Source organism: Micropterus dolomieu, linkage group LG21 (genome assembly GCF_021292245.1).
Source record: "Micropterus dolomieu isolate WLL.071019.BEF.003 ecotype Adirondacks linkage group LG21, ASM2129224v1, whole genome shotgun sequence".
Classification (NCBI taxonomy): Eukaryota; Metazoa; Chordata; class Actinopteri; order Centrarchiformes; family Centrarchidae; genus Micropterus; species Micropterus dolomieu.
The window spans coordinates 18755054-18775223 of NC_060170.1; the positions used below are offsets into that span (position 1 = coordinate 18755054).

General features: G+C 40.0%; 1 protein-coding gene across 3 annotated transcripts in view; it reads left to right on the top strand.

Annotated features, from left to right (window-relative positions):
• Window positions 1-20170, top strand: part of fancc (FA complementation group C) — a 54885-nt gene that overhangs the window by 29825 nt on the left and 4890 nt on the right. For all 3 annotated transcript variants that reach the window (XM_046034342.1, XM_046034344.1, XM_046034343.1), the window contains exons 5-13: window positions 4103-4210; window positions 4316-4380; window positions 5628-5792; window positions 5943-6102; window positions 10288-10343; window positions 10507-10606; window positions 13223-13298; window positions 16878-16986; window positions 19107-19281. In XM_046034342.1, the coding sequence (XP_045890298.1) occupies window positions 4103-4210; window positions 4316-4380; window positions 5628-5792; window positions 5943-6102; window positions 10288-10343; window positions 10507-10606; window positions 13223-13298; window positions 16878-16986; window positions 19107-19281 (1014 nt within the window). The remainder of the gene's footprint in view (window positions 1-4102; window positions 4211-4315; window positions 4381-5627; window positions 5793-5942; window positions 6103-10287; window positions 10344-10506; window positions 10607-13222; window positions 13299-16877; window positions 16987-19106; window positions 19282-20170) is intronic.

Consider the following 20170-nt stretch of genomic DNA (forward strand, 5'->3'; position numbering starts at 1 on the left):
CTTTTATACAGGTAACGAGGTGAGGCAGGTGTATTTGATGTAGATAATTGGTTGGGATTGGGGCTGTGTCTTAAAGAAAGACTAACTGGCTTGTAGGAGCCAGAATACTTGCTGTTTGGTAGGGGGTCAAATACTTGTTTTTCCTCATCAGATGGTTATCAATTTTTATAAATTCATATGACGTGATTTTCTGGAATTTTCTTTGGGATTCTGTCTTTCACTGTTAGAATGTACATATGATTAAAATTGTAGATTGTTGCATTCTTTGTAAGTGGGCAAACCTGCAAAATCAGCAAGGGGTCAAATACTTATTTCCCCCACTGTAATATATATATATATATATGTGTGTGTATATATATACACACATACACACACATGGTGCATTCCAACATAATAAATAAAACAAACATGACAACAAATTTAAAACATATAAAGATTTTGAGCAAAACTAAATTAAGGCTGTGAATATAAAAATAAATCATATATAGTGTGTAGATTACTAAATCTGTAAAACAATAGATATGAAACAAAACAGTACAATAACGTATTGTTAGCAGGCGTGATATTGCATATTTGCAGTTGCAGCGGCTGTACGTACAGGTAGTGCAGTTGGAAATATATAGGTGAAATTCAAACAACATTCATCGTTAATAAACATTTTAAATATTTTAGGTTCAGAGTGAGAAAGTGGTTAATTGTAGCTGAATGCTTTAGGCACAACACTGGCAACCAGACTTTAAGGGTTCACTGGGTCCGCTCTTACTAAAATTGCATGCAGGGCACTACCGGATGAAGGCGTACAAAGAGCACAAGTACAATAAACTCATAACCAACTCTGCAGCTTCCCCTCATTCTCCTTCTCTTCTTCTCCAAAGGAACTTCCACTCCCCACAAATGACAGGAATGGCGGGAAGCACAAAAAAAACCTATTTACCGCAACTCATCCCGTCTGAGGGAGCAGGGCAGATGTATGGTTTTAGGCCAGAGATGGTCTGTCTCTGTGTCTCGCCCTGTGTCTGTGTTGTGTTGGACTGCCTGTCCTGGAATGCAGAATGCAGCCTGTTTTCTGTTAGCCCTGTCTGATCTTGCTCCCCAACATTGTTTTCTTGCTGCCTTCATAATAGACTGAGGGTCTGGCGCTAAGTGGCACCTAAATCCTGTGTTTGTGTAAGTTTGTGTATGTGCTCGCATATGTTTATGAGTAATTGTGCAAAAAACATGTGTTTTACTGCTACTGTATGTACTATTTGTAGCCACTCTTTAAATTATGATGGTGTGCAGAGTATTTTGCCTTTTCTCCCTCATGTATTCCCCTCACCCCTTCCTGACTGCCTCTCTTTTCCACATCTAAGTTTTCTCACTGGGTTTCATGAATACTGGGTACAGCCACATAGCTGCAGGCTATGTCAGATAGTCATTAGCTCAGTTGGTCTGTTTGTCTACATCCTGTACAAGCAGAGGGACCACACAGTGCTGCAGTAACATGGCGTGATCTTTAAGGAGATGACAGATAAGTAAAGCATGAGAGAGTGTAATATTAGAGGGCTGGAAGGTGGATGGTTTAATAGCTTAATCTTTGACATGTATCTTTACTGACTCAAATACGGTGAACCACAGGTTGGCCCTGGAGCCACTGTGGTTGCTTTATAGTTTTAAAACCTTTTGGATCCTTTATCCTTTTGGATGTTTTAATTTGGGAATGAAAGTGTGTTTGTGACAGTATTTCCCCTCTATCTCTCTGTTTTTCCTCTTGGGTGGCATCCCCCTTTTAGTAAATCGGAACTACTGAAATTATTATTTATATTTATTCCTTTAAGTTAAAGTATTATTTGGGGAAATATGATTGTTTCTCATCTCTTCACACACAAACAGAAACATAAAAATCACTATGTGTAGTTTAAGAGAGAGTTACCTGCTGTAACTATTTCTTGGCTACCAACAGCAGTAAGCACCAAGTTCCCGGCATCTTGTCATCACTGTGAGTAGATGCTGCAGAGATACTGGATGGACGGATAAACTGTTGCTCTTTAATAAACACTTACACTGTGTAACTTCCTCTAAAACCATAAATTGTCTTAAAAAAGAAAAAAAAACAGGATTCAAAATTGCTATCACTCCTAAATCATTATAATATGCTAACTACTAACTAGTCAAAAACTAAATGTTTGATGTTCTCTGGTGCCGTTGAAGCTTTGTTTACATCACTGTAAACAAAAACAAAACAGTGAAACTTGTATTTTGAGTCTTAATTAAGTGAGAAACACTACATTTTCCATTTATAAGTGAACCTCTTTAATTATGTTTGTCAAAGTACCACAAAATCATATGGTGAAAACATTATAGAGGGCCTTCAATTTAGGAAAACAAAACACTTTTTCGAGAGGCAAGACCACTGTTCCACCTAAACTAAATGTTTATTTAATGCACTCTATGTCAGTTCTCCAGGTTTGAGCACAATTGCTTATAAAGTCATTATTTTGCATTATCATCCCGACCTTTCTGTTTCCTTCATTTCATCGTACTTCTTTTTGTCTCGGCTTTTTTGACCGTCTGAGGCTATACTTGAGTCTTTCATTGGTTTTGGGAGAATTCAGTCATGGCTTTGTAATTGTTGACAGGCACCCATCAAAACCAACCCAAGTCTTTTCCTTGCGCATTTTTCTACATCCTCTGTTTTAATTTTAGATTTATAGAGGGATAATTTCTGTGGCAGCAGCATGTCCAAGCCCCCAAAGCCAGCTCAGTTGCTCTTTTTTTTTCTGTGAGAGACAAATGACTTTTGACCTAAAATATTTGCCATCCATCTATCCATTTGCCCTTCATCCCATTCCTCTGGTGACCACGGCCGTTTTTTCCTCACTCCGAATGCAGCCATCGCAGTGCGTTCCAGTCTCTCTCTCTCTGCCATTCCTTCTAACCAGCCTTCCTTCCCTCTCTTATCCCCTAGCCCTCTGTGCCTCCATAGCAAGGGTGGGATAAGTGCGATTGGTTTTGTATGTACTCAGTGTGCAGGGTTTGTGGGCGCTCAGATGGTAGTGATTGGGGTTGTTTTGCGAGACTATGTGGAGGGTAAGCATCTTAGCGTGCTGTAGGGCCTGGCCAAAGAAACCACACAGCTCCACCAACAGCACTGCTCCTCTGCCTGGGATTTTGCTTTTTCAACTTTACTTTTTTTGTCCTCCTTTTATATTTATTTATTTTTCATTTATTTGACACATTATGTCTCTCTCAATCTCTTTCTCCCCTCATCTCTTGCTGGTCCCCTTTTATCTCCAGTTTGAAAGGGATTTGTACTTTTTTAGTCTACTTGTGTGTGGATGTTTCTGTGTTTTTGGTTCACTGGAGTTATAAAAACAGATGTGTGTTGAAGATGTGAGACCTTGGCTGTTTCTGTTGGATCACACTTTCCAACTTGTCCCAGTGAGTCAACTTATTGTGGTCAACTAGAAAGGACTGTTTCTAAACTCTAAATCAATCCCTAATTCAAAGTAATAGGTCTTTGGGTTTTCACCACACTTCTGAGTGAATACCGATGAACAAAATTCTTGCCAAACACTCAGTTTATTAATCATTCAACCACTGGATGCTGTAGGCATGTTTTGACATGAACGTCTGTTTCTCAGCCTTTATTTTTTTATTCAGTAACACTTTTTGCAGCAGAAACTGCCTAGAAAAAGTCGTAGTATGTAACATTGCAACTTACAGTACGAGTCTTGTGTCCACTCTCTTTGTTCCTTCATTCTAACTTTTTCACATATGAGAATCAGCTGATTTTATTAGCCTAGTTTTATCAGTGTATGATGAGGCCCCTTCTGAAAAATGCTTGTAAAACACCAAAGCCCTCTGTAACAAAAAATGCTCATTTCTGAAGTTGCTCATATGCTGTCCATACATTCTCACTTACTGGAATGCCTTTTCTCCACTCATGTGGTTCAAATGATGTGACGCCAGCAGAGTCATCCTATATTCCAGCAACTAATTAGCTTTGATGTTATGGATCTTGGGGTTTGGGCAGATTGTATTAAAGTCTCGTCCTCTGTTATAGATATACATATAAAGTGCCAATAATCTGCTGCACATTGTGTTGCCCGCCCTCCCACAGAAAGTGTTGAGTCAGCTTGCTACAGAAGAAGACGATGCTGCAGCGCAGGCATTAATGAAGCATATGGGTGTACCACCTGAAGAGTACCATCTCAAAGTCCTGAGAAAGGTACTGGCCCTTTATTGCTGTTTGCCTAATTCCTACCTGCGTTGACACATACTTTATGTAATAATGTCGACATATATGAAAATTGTGCTTGTTCCTGCATTTCAGATGGTGGCACTTCTGCAGGAAAACATTGGGAAAAGCTGCAGTTCTCTAGGCGACATAAATCATGGGTACAGCACAGCATAAAACTAAGGCTGCAACTAACGATTATATCAATAATAGATGAATCTGCTGATTCTTTTCTGTATTAATTGTTTGGTCTATGAAATGTAGAGAAAGAAATAATGAAAGAAATTAGCATCACAGCTTCCCAGAGCTCAAAGTGATGTCTCCATACATCTTTTTATGGTCCACCTACAGACCAACACCCAAAGATATTACAATTACAGTGTTAAACAACACAGAAAGAAAATCCTCACGTTTAAAAAGCTGAAACCAGGCATTTCCCTTGCCCAGATTTAAACAATGAATCACTTAACAAAATAGTTGCTGATTAATTGACTAATTGTTGCTGCTCTAGTAGAAACTACTACCCACCATTATAGTTAGCATGCAGAATGTTACGTAATGTTGTCCACACACAAGTCTTGAAGGCATAATCAGTGGGATTTGTTGGTTGCTGTTTATAAACACATGATTCAAAGTTGGCTCCCCCCTCCGCCTCCTCCCTCCCTCCCAGCAGCAGATTGAAGAGAGGGTGCGGCATCAGTGAGAACAAATCAGTGAATCAATAGGGCTGAAGAATTAATTGAAATTTTATCGAAATTGCAATACGGCCTACTGCAATTTTCAAATCGCAGGAGGCGCAATATTTGTTAAAGGTGATATGTGTGTCATAATACCATTTTAAATTGAATACTGTCGTGCTGCAGAGATGTCCTGGCCTACACATCATATTCTAGAGACTTATGAAAACATCTTTGTTCGGTACAGATCCCGGCAAAAATCACAAAATAATGTAAATCATATCGCAATTGCAGTATCAGTCAAAATAATTGCAATTAGATATTTTTTCAAAATTGTTTAAAAAAATAAATTGATGATGATCGTCAGTTACCTGGTCGCTATGTTTTTATAGTCCCAGCCTCACACCCTGCCTGGTGCCCAAAGGCTGACACCCAGAAATTTCCCGAACACAGCCAAATAATAAGAAGATATAGCCAGAGGGTAGGGTCTCAAAGATACAGACACCACCACACACTTCTAGTGGATCATAAGTGATGATTGAGATGAGGGATTAGCTTTGTATGAGTTTATAATTTGTTTTAGGGGTAGGGATCCTACTCAGTTTAAATCATAAAAGAAATACACGAATAATACCTTTTTGTCTGGAAAGGAGCAAAGCACACACATCTTATCTTTGCAGGCCAGTGATGAGAAGTTCCATAGCTTTTTTTGTCTATATGTCTCTGTGCAGATGTTCATGTGACAGAATACTGGCCACATCAGAGGCTTGTGTCCCCCTGGTCACTTGTCCAGAGGCTGCTCCTCTCATTGGTGCGCTGTTGCAGCAGCCAGTGACTTGTGTCAGGGCAACACTTAATGAAGACTTCCTGGATACTCTGAGCTCCGCCTACTCCAGGTAGGCTAACACACAGGTGCCGAGTTCCTGTTAATGTAACATGTTTTAAGAAGGCTTTTCTATTAAGTTGTCCAAACGTAATCATTTTTGTAGCTGAAATATATCTCATATCGTGATGCAATGTGATTGTTTGTTTTTGGGTTTTTTTAGCCAATGCTTAAAGTCACTGGAGGAGGAAGCAGTAGTCTCGCTGTGGTATCACAACCTGTCCAGCCTGGAAGAAGCAGTGCTCAGTCTGCTGGAGTGTGTTTTCACCAACACAGGGTCAACACCACAGAAGCTAGAGCAGCAATTGGCGCAGTCACTGCTGGTGGGTAATTTCTTGTTATGAGGACTGAAATCTCTACTTTAAAATAAGTCATGGAATTCTGTGACAGATATTATCAGGTTTGCCAAAAATATGTGTTCTGTCCTCATTGAAGGCTGCAACTAACAATTATTTTTATTATCATTTGATTTTATTATCTGCATAATCAGCAGATTTTCTCGATTGATGGTATAATCTATGAATGTGAAAAAATTGTGAAAATGTGCCCATCACAATTCCTCTGAGCCTAAGGTGACATCTTTGAATTGTTTGTCCAACCAACAGGCCAAAACCCAAAGATATTTAGTTTATCATGTATTTAAAAAAGAAAACAAGAGTAAATGTTCACATTTGAGAAACTGGAACCTGTGATGTTTGGCATTTTTGCTTGAAATTAGCTTTTTTCAATTGATGTCTAGGCAATAAATTACCTATATGTTTTAACTCATTACAAACAACTAAGTAATGTATGCGATGTGTGGAAACCACACTGAAGTAATCCTTGACGGCCACGCCGAAAGGCCAAAGTAAACTGTACTGTACTGTATTTGGAGCGCTGATTGTGATCAGATCGTAAGAGCACATATAAAGTGTATGGAATGTATCCACTAATATCCACAAACATCTGCTTATGATACTGTTGCGTAACTAATGATGGCCTTGTTTTTTATCTTCACAGTTAGAGTTGGAGAGAAATGTGTAGAATCTTGTGCCATTGCACTGTGGCATTTTATGCAGTTTCACTGTTGCGTGAATTGGCATCATTTAAGACCGTTGATAAATTGGTGACATATTGCTGCTGTTAGATGGTTTTGTTATGTACATAGTTTGACTCATCTGCCCTGAATTATAGTCTCGCATCATAAATCACTGCACATTCCATGTGTTTAGACTTTGAACTGCTTTGTAAACTGTGAAACCAAACAGTTTGAATGTAAGGCCTGCTTATTTTTATTATGAGGTATGGAGTTGTGATGTTTTCATATGCCTAGTTCTTGGAAGCATTCCATAGTTTTTTTGGTGGATCTTTATTGACTGTTTTTGTCTGGCTAACTTGCACCATTTGGCCTTGATCTGCATGCATCTCACATCATTTGGCAAGCTCTGCATGCATCTCACATCATTTGGCTTGTGCTACACAGCATTTACTGTGCTGGGTAAGTACTGAACTCTCTGTCACTTGAGTCCTTGGCCACGCCTCACTTCATTTAACTTAGGATCCATCCCAGATCAAAAGTCAGAAGTGATTTTTGATTTATCGATTGTTATGACTAGCTGATTTCGTCATTACTACAGTGGGGTCAGAAAGGACAAGTAGTGATTTGTGTTCTTTTCTGTTGACCACCAGGACAACTTGGAATGTTTGAAAAATGTGCGCAGCTGCAAGGATAAAAATAAAATGTGAATGTGTCACAAAAACTAGACAATTCAAGAAAACCCAGACAAAACACTGAAATGCAAGAATGTTTCCAAAATCTTAACCTACGGTACCTCTTGTCTTGAGTAATTATTCGCTGAGTAGTCATGACATAAAAAATAGAGTGGAGGGGAGTAGATTAATCTATGTGGACATGTTTTCTACAAGTTGTTTATGCCAAACGTCTGTGCCCAGCAATACAATACCTTGTGTGTGCACGTCATGAAAGGCATCCTGTTTACCTAGGTTACTGATTGCATTGCCTTTGGTGGCCATAAATGTCAGCTGAACACCGGTGGGAAACAAGAATTTACCTGCCATTTTGCCTCATGTTAACCTAGGTAAAGTTTGTCAGTTGTGTCACTCCAGTTTTCTCCGAGTGATGGTCCACTTGAGCTGTGTACGTTAAGAGGCGAGCAATGCGCACTATTTCAGTTTAGAACTGTTCTTAAAAATTACAATAGATTGGAACACTGGTCATGTATATGCGTTACCTACACTATATGTTAATTAAGAAAGATTAGAGAGAGGAGGTCTGTAAACAGTTTAACTGTGTGTGTGTGTGTGTGTGTGGCAATCATTGACTGTTAACTTCTCTCTCCCGTCATGGATCTCTTTGTTTACCCTCTCATCCATCTCTGAATGACCTGTGTTTTTATCACCTTGCTAGTTCACACGCACATGCATGCATGCAAACCCTCACACACACACCGTGCTTTGTTTATGATAGTGCATCTGGTATAGCGTGTCTGTCGTTAAGAGGGTGGGAGATATACGTTTAGGTTTCACTTTTTTTTGGACGTCAGATGTGCGTTTCATACGCGTGTCTGTATATGCGAGTCTTTGTTGGCGTACATGTGTGCAAGAGGGGGAAAAAAAACGAGAGGCGTCTGAGCCAACTGACTTGTCGCTCTCTCCTTTCACTCACTTGTTTAAACTGCAATCAAAAATGGGAAACATGAAATTAGGCCCACATTCCTCATTTTGGCTTGGCCCCCACCCCCCCTGTGATCCAGTGAGAGACACAGGCCCAATAACAATAAACACTCACTTCCTGGGCCTTACTGCCAAAAACAGGATGTTTGTTGCATGCTGTAATTGACCCTCCTTGAAGTGTTAGTGGTGGTAAGGTATGGAGGATGACGTTGGGGGAACCATGACAGTTGGCACATATACATGCATGCACGCTGGCATGCAACCCACATATGGAGAATCACACTGATACATAAACTGTATGCCAACGTATTGTGGATGCCCCTGCAAACAGTTACAGGTAGACCCTGTTTTCTGTGATTAATGCTATATTTCTGGCCTGAGAGGACAAAAAGGAAATGGACATGTCAAAGCTGAGGATGAAAGCATTTAGTTTGTATGTTTGAACAATGTAATGACACCATATCAACACTGGGTGAGTCTGTTTGTCCTTACCGACCTTACTGAGAATGTATTTGATCTGTTATTCTGGCACAATTCCATGGAACCGGGTTGTAGGTTATTGGCACATGTTGGTGTATTATAATCATTGTAATATATTATTTACTACATTTGTAATTAATGACAAAAACGGCAAGTTTTGAATTGGCTGTGAGTAAATCAAATTAAAATAAAGCTTGCCCATAACTGATTCCATTTTATTATCTCTACTTCTGTATTACACTGCAGGATTTAGGCCTGTGAGATAGACTACATGTGCTCCCCCTATAGTGAAGTGTATGCCCCTATATAACAGTGTGTGGGGGTGTGAGGGAGAATAATTAGGCACTAGAAGATATATAAACATGGAGAGGGAGGCAGATATGAACAGTACAGCTGTTAAATGTTTGCGCTGGGGCGTTTTAGAATGTGTTAAATCTAAAACACATGATGAGTGTGCATTAGGCAGAGATGAGAGAGTAAGTGTGTGTGTGTGAGTGTGTGAGGGAAGGACTGACAGAGTGGTAAACTGAGTGGTTAATGGGGAGAGAGTGAGAACAGGGAGGAACCATAGACTGTATTACTAGGATCCTATGGTAGGGAGGCTTGTAGACGATGCAACAGTGACACCCAGTGGTGAGTATTTGGGAGTTGATAGTAATGTATTCTTGAATTAGTTAAAAGAGAGGCAGATAGGCCTCATCGTATAGTTATCTTGAACTATTTTCTGTGCTCTCTGGATCTGTAGGCTGCGGGTCACCTGCTGCCCCCGTGTTCCTGCTCGACACCCTCTGCTGCAACGACTATTGTTACTAGTCCTATTGTTATTATTGTTATTATAATCATTAACATTACGACTGTTATCATTAACACTACTATAAATATCTGTACCATTTTTCATTTAGTCTATAGCAACATTACCTTTACTGTCTGTACCTCTGTGTGTATATTGTCTAGGCTGCCTCCCTCCCCTCTCTCTCCTGCCATCCCTCTCTTTTCTCTCTGTTCCTCTCTTGCCCTCTCTCTCTCTCTTACCCTCTCTCTCTCTCCTTCACCCCAACCGGTCGAGGCAAATGGCCGCCCACCCTGAGCCATGGTTCTGCTCGAGGTTTCTGCCTCTTAAAAGGAAGTTTTTCCTTGCCTCTGTCGCCTAGTGCTTGCTCTTGGTGGGAACTGTTGGGCTTCTGTAAATAACATCATAGAGTACGGTCTAGACCTGCTCTTTTATGAAAAGCGCTGTGAGATAACTGTTGTTGTGATTTGGCGCTATATAAATAAAATTGAATTGAATTGAATAGGCGTAAGATTTCAGTGTCTGGTTTTACAGACTTTTTAAACTGTGTTTTTGTGTGTTGCAGCCTAAAGCCTGTGCTCAGCACTACTCCATATTCTTGGTTGTTAACGACATCTTCAGGTGAGAGCGGTTTTGTCCTTTTGAGGTTGACGTGATGCTCATGAGTGTTATGTTTTTGGTTGTTGTAATATATTTGGACCTGTTGAAATTGTGGATGTGCTGCAGTAGGGTACAATACATATAACTCTGTGTGTGTGTGTGTGTGTGTGTGTGTGTGTGTCAGGTCCATCCTTAAGCAAGCTGAAGGGAAGGAGTCTGTTAAGTATCTTATCCAAACCTTTACCAACTGCTTCCTCAGGAAACTGGCACTGCGGAAGCATCAGGTAGGCCTTGACTTAACAAAAGATCAGAAAACCTGACATTAATATTTGTTTTTTTTAGGGCTGCAACTAAATATTATTTTCATTAAAATAAAATAATCTCATAAGGGAACACTTCCTCTCATAACAATTCTAATACCTAATCTCTATCATGCACTTCCTGTGCTCGCCTTCTCATTACAATTTTCTTGTATTGATAGCACTATTTGTAAAATGCAAATTTCTTGAGCTGTACTTTTCGCCTTCTATTACAATTTTGCTTTATTGGTAGCACTATTTGTAAAATGCAAATCTTGGCTTGAACATGGATTTTTTTCCATTTTGCTTGACATATGCATTTGCTTTATTGTTGCAGACATTTTATGTCAATTGACTAATTAATTAATCAACTGATCTTTACAGCTCTACTTTTAAAAAAGGAGTTTATAATATTATTTTAAAAAAGACATTGATATACAATTTTAAAAGGGTGAAATAGAAAATTAAAACAGGATTAAAGAGGACAGTAAAAGTTACAGTGCAGTGTACAATATTAATCTGCAGCCTTATATTTGATGTAATTAAAAAGCATTGGTAAAAAGAAAAGTCTTAAGTCTTGATGTAAAAGAACAGAGAGTTTCAGCACTGTCTGCAGTTTTGTGGGAATTTGTTCCTGGTAAATGGAGCATAAAACTGAACGCTGCTTCTCCATGTTTAGTTTTGACCCTGGGGACAGAAAGCAGACCTGTCCCAGACGACCTGAGAGGTCTAGATGGTTTACAATGAAGCAAAAATAAATGTATTTTGGCCCTAAACCATCCAGTGCTTTATAAACCAAACGCAGTATTTTGAAATCAATTCTTTGGCAGACAGAAGCCAGTGTAAAGACCTCAGAACTGGAGTGATGTGATCCACTTTTTTGGTCTTAGTGAGGACTCCAGCAGCAGCGTTCTGAATTAGCTGCAGCTAGTCGAGTCGACTGAAGACAAATGCATGGAGAAGTTTTTCCAGGTCCTGCTGAGACAGTCCTTTAATCCTTTAAAGTTTCTTCAGGTGATAACAGGCTGACTTTGCAATTGTCTTAATGTGGTTGCTTAAATTCAGGTCTGAGTCCGTGACTACACCAAGATTTCTGGCTTGGTTTGTGGTTTTTAACATTATTGATTGAAGCTGATCATTGACTTTTAATTGTTCTTTCTTGGCACCAAAAACAGTGACTTGAGTTTTATCTTTGTTTAATTGAAGAAAATTCAGTTCAATTAAAAAAAGGGTAGGGTTGCTTTTCACCATAGGATTTTCACCATCTCAGAAAATATCACGTTTTCATGTTATAAACAGTTATCGGTTAAAATTACCCCATTTTTTTTGGTTGAACAAACACTTACACAATAAATCATGTCCTGACAAAACATGAAGCCTTTTTTTAATGATAGAATGTGTTAAATGTCTTTTGAAGATAAATAAAAAGATGTGCACCCGCAGGTGAAATTCAGACACCGTAATACCGTAGGATAAGCAAATGTACATGGAATGATAACCATCAATTTTCATACCATGGTATACTGTGAAACTGCTATACTGCAAAATTTAATTCCATGTTTTCTTGTCACCATTCTTTACCACTCTGTGTTTTTGGCTACATTATAATGAAAACCAAATTATTTAAATCCAGTATGCTTACAAACAGCATATGCTACAGGTTTTATCGTAGTACTGAAAATGACCTATATTCAATTTTAGTACTCAGTGCAACAGAAGACGGTAATGTCGCCTGCTGTAACACATTGAAAAGTTAACAACAGATCTCCAATTATCCTTATCCACCATCTTTGCTGGAAATAAAAGGATGGTTACTTTAATGCCTCCGGCTTGGATGCGTGCACACAGGGTGATGAACAATTACCACACCTCTACAGGCAAATTCACTTACCATTTGATGAATCCTCCACATCATTATCACTTGATCTCCTGCCGGGAGCTCTCTTCTTACACGCTACAAACACCGCGGTTCACACCTCTGCCTCGTAGACAATAAATGCAAATCGCTTTTAAATCACCAGTTTGCAGGTAATAACTTTGTACAAATAAAACACCTGCGATGTGTGGAAACCACACTGAGCTGTTACTCCATGTGTCACTATGTACTTTTCAACTTTTGCTACAACTCTCAGCCTCCACAGATTCTCTCAAGATACACACGAGACTGTTGTTGTAAATGGGACCTCCATCAACAGTGTTCAACACATCCTCTGTGACTGTAGGGAATTATCTGGCACTCACATGTCAGCCATTATTGTAGAAAGTCCAGGAAACAGATTTGTTGCGATGTAGGTGTGATGTGCTTACCTGCTACACAGTTTTGTGAATATAGCTTTACTCCTTTCACATCTATAAACCAGTAGATGGCAGTGTTACAGTGTATTTACAGCAGACTCCGTTTTAATGGCTGTAGTCACACTGCACTAAACGCTACATATTACACGCTACATTACACATTAGCACCTACTGTATCACCGTTACACAGCCTCCCATTCAAAATGTCATTTTTCAGGCTTTCAGAGCACAATGATGTATGAGTTCAAGGTAAGAATGATTTACATTTATGAAGCTCAGCAAAATGTGTGCTTTGTGTTGTTTCAGACGAGTGTATCTTTGAAGGCCTTGTTCCCACAGTCACCTCAGAATCTGCTGGTTCCTCTCTTGACCCTGCCGTCAGGTCAGTGCGCTTCTGGATAATTCACTCTTCACTCAATGCACAAAACCCTGTATTGTGAGAAAACGTCTGTTCAGATATTCTTTAACTGTGTGTCAACAGAGATTTCCTGCTGCAGAGTGAATGGACTCTTGTGTGGCTTAGTATTGCTAATCAATTACAGTTAGTTAACATCTCCATTAAGTGTTTTATGTCAAATATAAATGTTGACATACTGTATGGTACGGAAGTTAGCTTATATATTCCCAAATTGTCACTACTCATAAAATCGATACAGAACTTTAATAAGTTGCCTGTTTTGTAGAAGCTACACTAGGGCTGTCGCGGTAAGTAACTTCCCCCGCGGTAAAAAGTTGGGGCTCAACATCGCTGTATGCGGTCTTATCGCATCTTTAATCAATGTACAAAGTACTTTGGTGCCATATAGCATAGTAAGAGTGTCTGTGGATCTCACCTCACTGCACAGCGAGCCCCTAACAGCAGCTTTATGGTCGGAGCAAGCTAGCTGCTGGGTGCTAGTCAACAATTTTTTGTAGTTTGACCGTGTCTTTTTCACACGTAGAAGTTAGCTATATCGTTACCTTCAGGGCATGTCTATCAAGTACATTTACATAACGCAGCAACTCACACACACGCCAACACACAACCGGTGTGGAGCAGAATGGGCTGTCCGCAACTAACCACTGCGCTGTAGCAACGTTTATAACTAAATTTCCGCAACATGAAAAACAGCTGCAGGCATCCGACACACTACGCTCGCTCGTTAGTGAGCTTCAAATTAGACTTAATGTTCACAGTTTCTCTCGAATGTCCCCCGGGATTACAACGTTAGTCCAACATCGCCGAGCCTGCTAGCCACATTAGCCGCGCAATATGCTAACGCCAAGTTAGCCAACCTTTAAAATAAGCAGTAAAACACAAAACCAAGTTTGGCCAAGTCAGTTCACGTAACGTTACAGCTCATGGCGGCCGGTCCTTGAATCGTTAAAGAGCTCGTTACAAAATGCTTGATCGTCACGTGGAAGTTCTAGGCGGGCAATTGAAAATGAGTGAGAGAAACAACAAAACAGCGATTTATGGTAATTTATACAATAAATGCGTTGATTTACAATATTTGTACAGCACACTGACACATGTATTTAGTTACATTACTATTTTTTTTTAAAAGGAGGAAATATATTTTTGACGGCTACAATCACCTACATTGTTGACATTTTTTGGCTAACCCTTAATGTCTCCTAATTTAGTCGGGGAAATCCACTCACATGCTGAACATGATTCAGTTGAGCTAATAATATATAATCTAATATTTTTACACATCTTACCTTATAAACGTGCATCCCAAATAGCATTTTCCATTGCAGCTGCGCTGCGCTGCTAGCATTTGATGCAGACTTCCGGGAACTATTTTGATGCTCCATGATCCGCCATTCTTGTGAAAAACTAGTCCATTGGAGTGAACAGAGATTAAGTGACTCTCTCTTTAAAGGGCTCTGGTTGCGGTGCTTGCCATCCTCCACCGGTAGGCTTGACCCAATAGCGCGGTATTTCAATTTTACGGTTATCGCGATAGCCCTAGCTACATTTATTGTGAATAACTGAAACTATTGATCATCTTACACAAACAAACACACTTTTATTGTTCTTATTAATAAGAACCTGAATAATTTATACTGAATATGTATTACCAGTGTTTATGTATGGGAATCTTTACTATTGTAGGGGTGCGCAGTAGGTGAGTGGAGGGGCACAGCGGAGCAGTGCTTATCAGTGTGTGCCCAGACTGGCCTGTAGGCAGGAATGATTTACATGAATGAGGCCATTTAGGGACACACTGGAGGTCCGCCAGAACTCTTGAGTTAATTATTACTGTGTGTGTGGGTGTGTGTGCGTGCATGCTAGCGTGCGTGTGTGTGTGTGGGGGGGTGAAGGGCAATTTTTCATCAGTGACTGAATGGAAATGGTACTGTGAAAAATAGAAGATTTGAGGTTTTATCATGATTTGTGCTTCCTCTGACGATGTAATAAATTAGGACTTAGCATTGCATTGTTAAAACATAGCTGGGGGGGAAAACCCAGATCAAGATATATTGATATATATATTTGAAATATTTGTTAAAGTTTGTTTGTCAACCTTATGTCTCAGTTCTTTGGGGGGTTTTGTGCTAAATGTGGTTTCAGGTAGGAAACGTTTTGACAGAACAATGTGGCGTGTGACAAACACCACTCTGGCCCTTTTAAGCAGTTAAAAATAATAGCTGGAAAACAGGAAAAAGTAATTGCAAGTAATAACAGTAGATGATCCAGTCCTGCTTGGAAAATACTTGTGCATGATATTTGGAAAGTTGTCCATTAAACTTGTTTCACATGCAAACAAAATCCACCTATCAACACTTTGTATCTTAGTTGTTTAATATGTAAAGAAACCAAAGTGTGAAATAAAGCTGAAACAAGCTTTTTTCCCCCCCTACTTCTATGTGAATGCGAATAGTTACTGATTTTCTTAGTCTTCTGTGATACTTTGGGCTCTGGGAAACTAACTGATGGGCATTATTTTTATATTTTGACATTTTATTGACCAAACTATCCATTGATTAATCAAGAAAATAGCTGGCAAATTAATTAACCAATAATGAAAATAATTGCTCTTGTCTAAAAACAACATGCTTGGTGTTATGGGAAGTGACATGCAAAAGGAACTTACAGCAGCAGATCGTGCTTTCTTCCATTCGCAATCGGAAGATGTCCAGCAGTGCCATCAGCTCAGGACGGGCAAAAAACAGTGGAACCCTAGTACATCCATCCACTGTCCGGAGAAGTTTGGTTAGAAGTGGCCTTCATGGAAGACTTGCTGCCAAAAAGCCATACATCTGACATGGAAACCAGGCCAAGTGACACAGCTATGCACAAAAACACAGGAACTGGGGTGCAGAAAAATGGCAGCAGGTGCTCTGGACTAACAAGTCAAAATTTTAACTATTTGGCTGCAGCAGAAGGCAGTTTGTTTGCCAAAAGGCTGGAGAGCAGTACTTGTTCATCATGCAATACCATCAGGGAGGCGTCTGACTGACCAAATTTATTTTGCAGCATGACAATGACCCCAAACATACAGCGAAATGCATTAAGAATTATCTTTAGCATGAAGAAGAACAAAGGGTCCTGGAAGTGATGGTATGGCCCCCACAGAGCCCTCATCTCAACATCACTGCCTAAATCCACAGATTGACTGTGGGTATTTCTCCAAGATTTTTGGGCCAATCAGCTGAGTTCCTTCAAATACTATGTGCAAGTGTACCTAGAAGTCTTGATGCTATTTTGAAGGCCAAGGGTGGTCACACCAAATATTGATTTGATTAAAATTTTTATTCTGTTCACTCACTTTGCATTTTGTTAATTGATAAATATAATTTATTACAAGCATTCTTACTTTTTCATCCCTGCCTAAAACATTTGCACAGTTCTGTATTTCCCATAGTAATGAAGTATTTCTTTACAATGTTATGAATACTAATTGATTGTAAAAAGTACAATAATGTGCTACAAGTAATCCTTACATGTGTACATGTGAATCTGTCCTTGCAGAGATGCCTCAGGAAGCTTGGAGACATCATCTGAACTGGCTCAGTGGCTCATTACAGAGACTGACAGAGGAGGAAGAGGAGGGAGAAGGAGACGGCAGCAGTAGCACCAGGTTAGAGAGAGAGAGAGGCTCGCAGAGAGAATGTGTTAATGTGTGTCTGCTTCCACAACCCTACTGAATGCCTGTGTGGTGTTCTTATTTCCATTAGCTGCTGTTGAGGGGGTGGTTAGTCAGATATATCCCCTTGCATTACAATAGAGAGGTCTTGGTGCACTGCGTTCTCCTCCAAGCGCTCATTAGAGGCTATTAGTTTGGGAAGCTGTGGAGAAAACAAGTGAAGAATGCAGAAGAAGAACCAGAGACGCAGGGAGAAAGTATAGGAAAAGATACCATATTAGCATGAATTAGAGAAATAAAGGGAGTGAGTAGCCTTGGTTGGGTGGATTTAGAGAAAAATGGGGATGCAGATAAAAAGCAGAAGGCAGTAGATGTCCTAGGGATGGAGACGGCTGACTTTGACACCCTCCAGCTGCGGTTTTTAACGGGGCCCATTATCCCCACCACCGCTCCATTCTGGAGCTCCATGCAGAATTCCCAAAACATGGTTGGGAGCCAGCGGTGGGAAAGTAGTGTGTTGTGTTGCTCTGAGCGAAGATGCAGCTGCCTGGGCCCTACAGAGGGGATGCTGCTGTTCGTATTTGAGAGCCAAGGGGAAAGAGGGGAGATGAGGAAGAGAGCTCTAATGATGGTATTAGGGAAATTTGAGAGAGTGATCCTTATGACTCTTTTAACTTCAAGTCAGAGTCTCGTTGTTGCAGCTGTGTGTCTGTGTTTCACTCTGGTGCAGCTCTCAGAGCACAGTGCCTTAGACTATCTTGCAATCTTGCATACATCGCACGTTCTCTCCTCTCTGTCTCCCTTTATTCTTTTACGGCTACGACGAGCAGTTATTTTCATTATTGATTAATCTGCTTATGAATTGTCTGTAAATAGTCAATACATTTTTTATTTTTTGAAACAGTTTTCCAGAGCCCAAGGGGACATGATTTGATTTTTACGACCAAAAGTCCAAAGATATTCTGTTTATTTGGAAATAGAAAATCTTTACATTTGCAAAGCTGGAACCAGACGAACAATGCGCTCAACCAAAGAGAAAACAAGGAGAGACCTGGAGTGCGTATAACCAGAATCTGTTTTGCCCTTTATTTTCAGTTTTTAATTTCAGCACAGGGAAATGGAATGCACAGACAAATGACCAGGACACATTTGGCATTTTCACTTGAAAAACTTGAAAAACTTACCAGTTGTTACCTTGACTAGTCATCTAAGCTCTAGTCACATATTTCCGTTTGCTATCCCACTGTGTTGTGCCATTCCTTATTCTTTTCTGGCAGGCTGCGTTGAACCTGTCTTGATTTAATGTGGATTTTGTAGATTAAGATGTTATTTAAGGGATATGAAAACATAAACATTGTTATGTGATGAATTATCACCAGTTGAAAGAGCCAATCCCAGCAGGCCCTCAGTGTCATGTCACCACTGGGAACAAATGAGATTCAATGTCTGTCTTTGTCTCTCTTTGATCATTGATTGTTCCTGCCAGTAGGGGCGGGACTAATATTACTGACAGCCACTCAGAATTGTTCCTCATTAATAAAACTATTATGATGTAAATGACCCCAGACAGCCCATTATTAGAGGGTTTGTGTGGCACACCGGAAACCAAATTGTTTTATGAAAATCTTGGTGATAAAAGAAAAAGCAGTAGTCATGTCAGTTTGTTTATTTAAATTATAGTTTTATTTTTAATTATTTTAATTATTATTGTAAATTCTAGGGCAGACAATTAAGCAATTGCAATTGCTGTTTTACAACAGCAGTTTGGGGCATGTATTGGCAAAGGACAAATTTATACATATTCACACACATACCTTGGAAAACTGAGGCTGGGATGGGTTAAGTGCCCGCTATTTAGGGACTTTAATTGGACCACCCACATAATCTTCATTTATAGATCTTTAAAGATGTTTATAGCACTACTAGCCTTATAGACTTATATCAACACTTGTGTAATGTTTTTTTGTAACTGACCATTATGAGCTTGGAAATTGAAAATTGGGGAAAAAAGATAACCGCTTTGACAAAAAGTGTAATTTGTCCCATGATGCTCAATGGAACAAAGTGTTGCAGCAGCTCCCTCCTGTAGCATTGTTTCTCCTCATGTTCTGTAGGGGGCTCCACAGAGTGTTCGAGGCCTGGTTCCTGCTGGTCCAGTGTGGCCACTGGATGCAGGTGGCTGTCCAGCTGCTGGTGACAGCAGGGCCTGAGGACTGCGGACCCCTACTTTGGCTACTGACCTTCTACCACCACCCCACCAACAGGGGGCACCACAGAGCACTGCAGCTGGTAAGGTTTTCTCTGGAAAGAGAAATTATTTTCATTTAGCTAGGGATGGCATTGTGTCAGTCCATCACTTTGGTGCAAACTGAAATATCTCTATATATATCATTAACGACTACTAGATGAATTGCCATGAAATGTGTGGGACCCACATGATAAACCCTAATGACCTTCGTCATCCCCGGAGTTGTACAAATACAAAATCTGACATTACCATCAGCCCCAGCTGTTATTTGTGCTAGCACTAATCACCAAATGTTACCCAATTCTAACTAAGATGGTTTACATGGTAAACATTATACCTGCTAAAAATCAACATGTTAGCATTGTCATTTTGAGTGTGTTAGCATGCTGGCATTAGCATTTAGCCTAAAGCGTAAATTTTCCTTATCTCACCAAGATTTGTTGCTGCTCTTGTATTAGCAACAATGCTGAACTGCAGCTAAATTATAAAGAACAGCACTGTTTTGAAGTTCTGAGGTTAGTTTGATATGACTGTAGAAGGAAGTAGTGTGGCTATAATCTCAGATGGTCTGTCTTTAGCGTGTGCAGTACATTAACTCAACAACATAACAATGTGAATGGTCTGTTATTTGCTTTTGGCAGGTGCGTCATCGTTGGAAGCCATAAAACAAATACAAAGAAGAATAACACATTAAAGAATAAATTATGGATGACCCTTTATATGAGAGGGAGAGAATGAGACAGTGGCGAAGAGAGAGATACAGATGAGGGAGGGGAGCCGGGTGAAAAGGGTGATGTAGTATTGATTTCCCAGTGAGTGTCTGGCCAGCTGGCCAGAGTTTCGTCTCTCTGTCTCCTGTGTGTCCGCCTCCTCTCATAACCCTGGGAGACTCGCTGTCGTCGCTGCCATTACGACCTTACGTTCAACTCA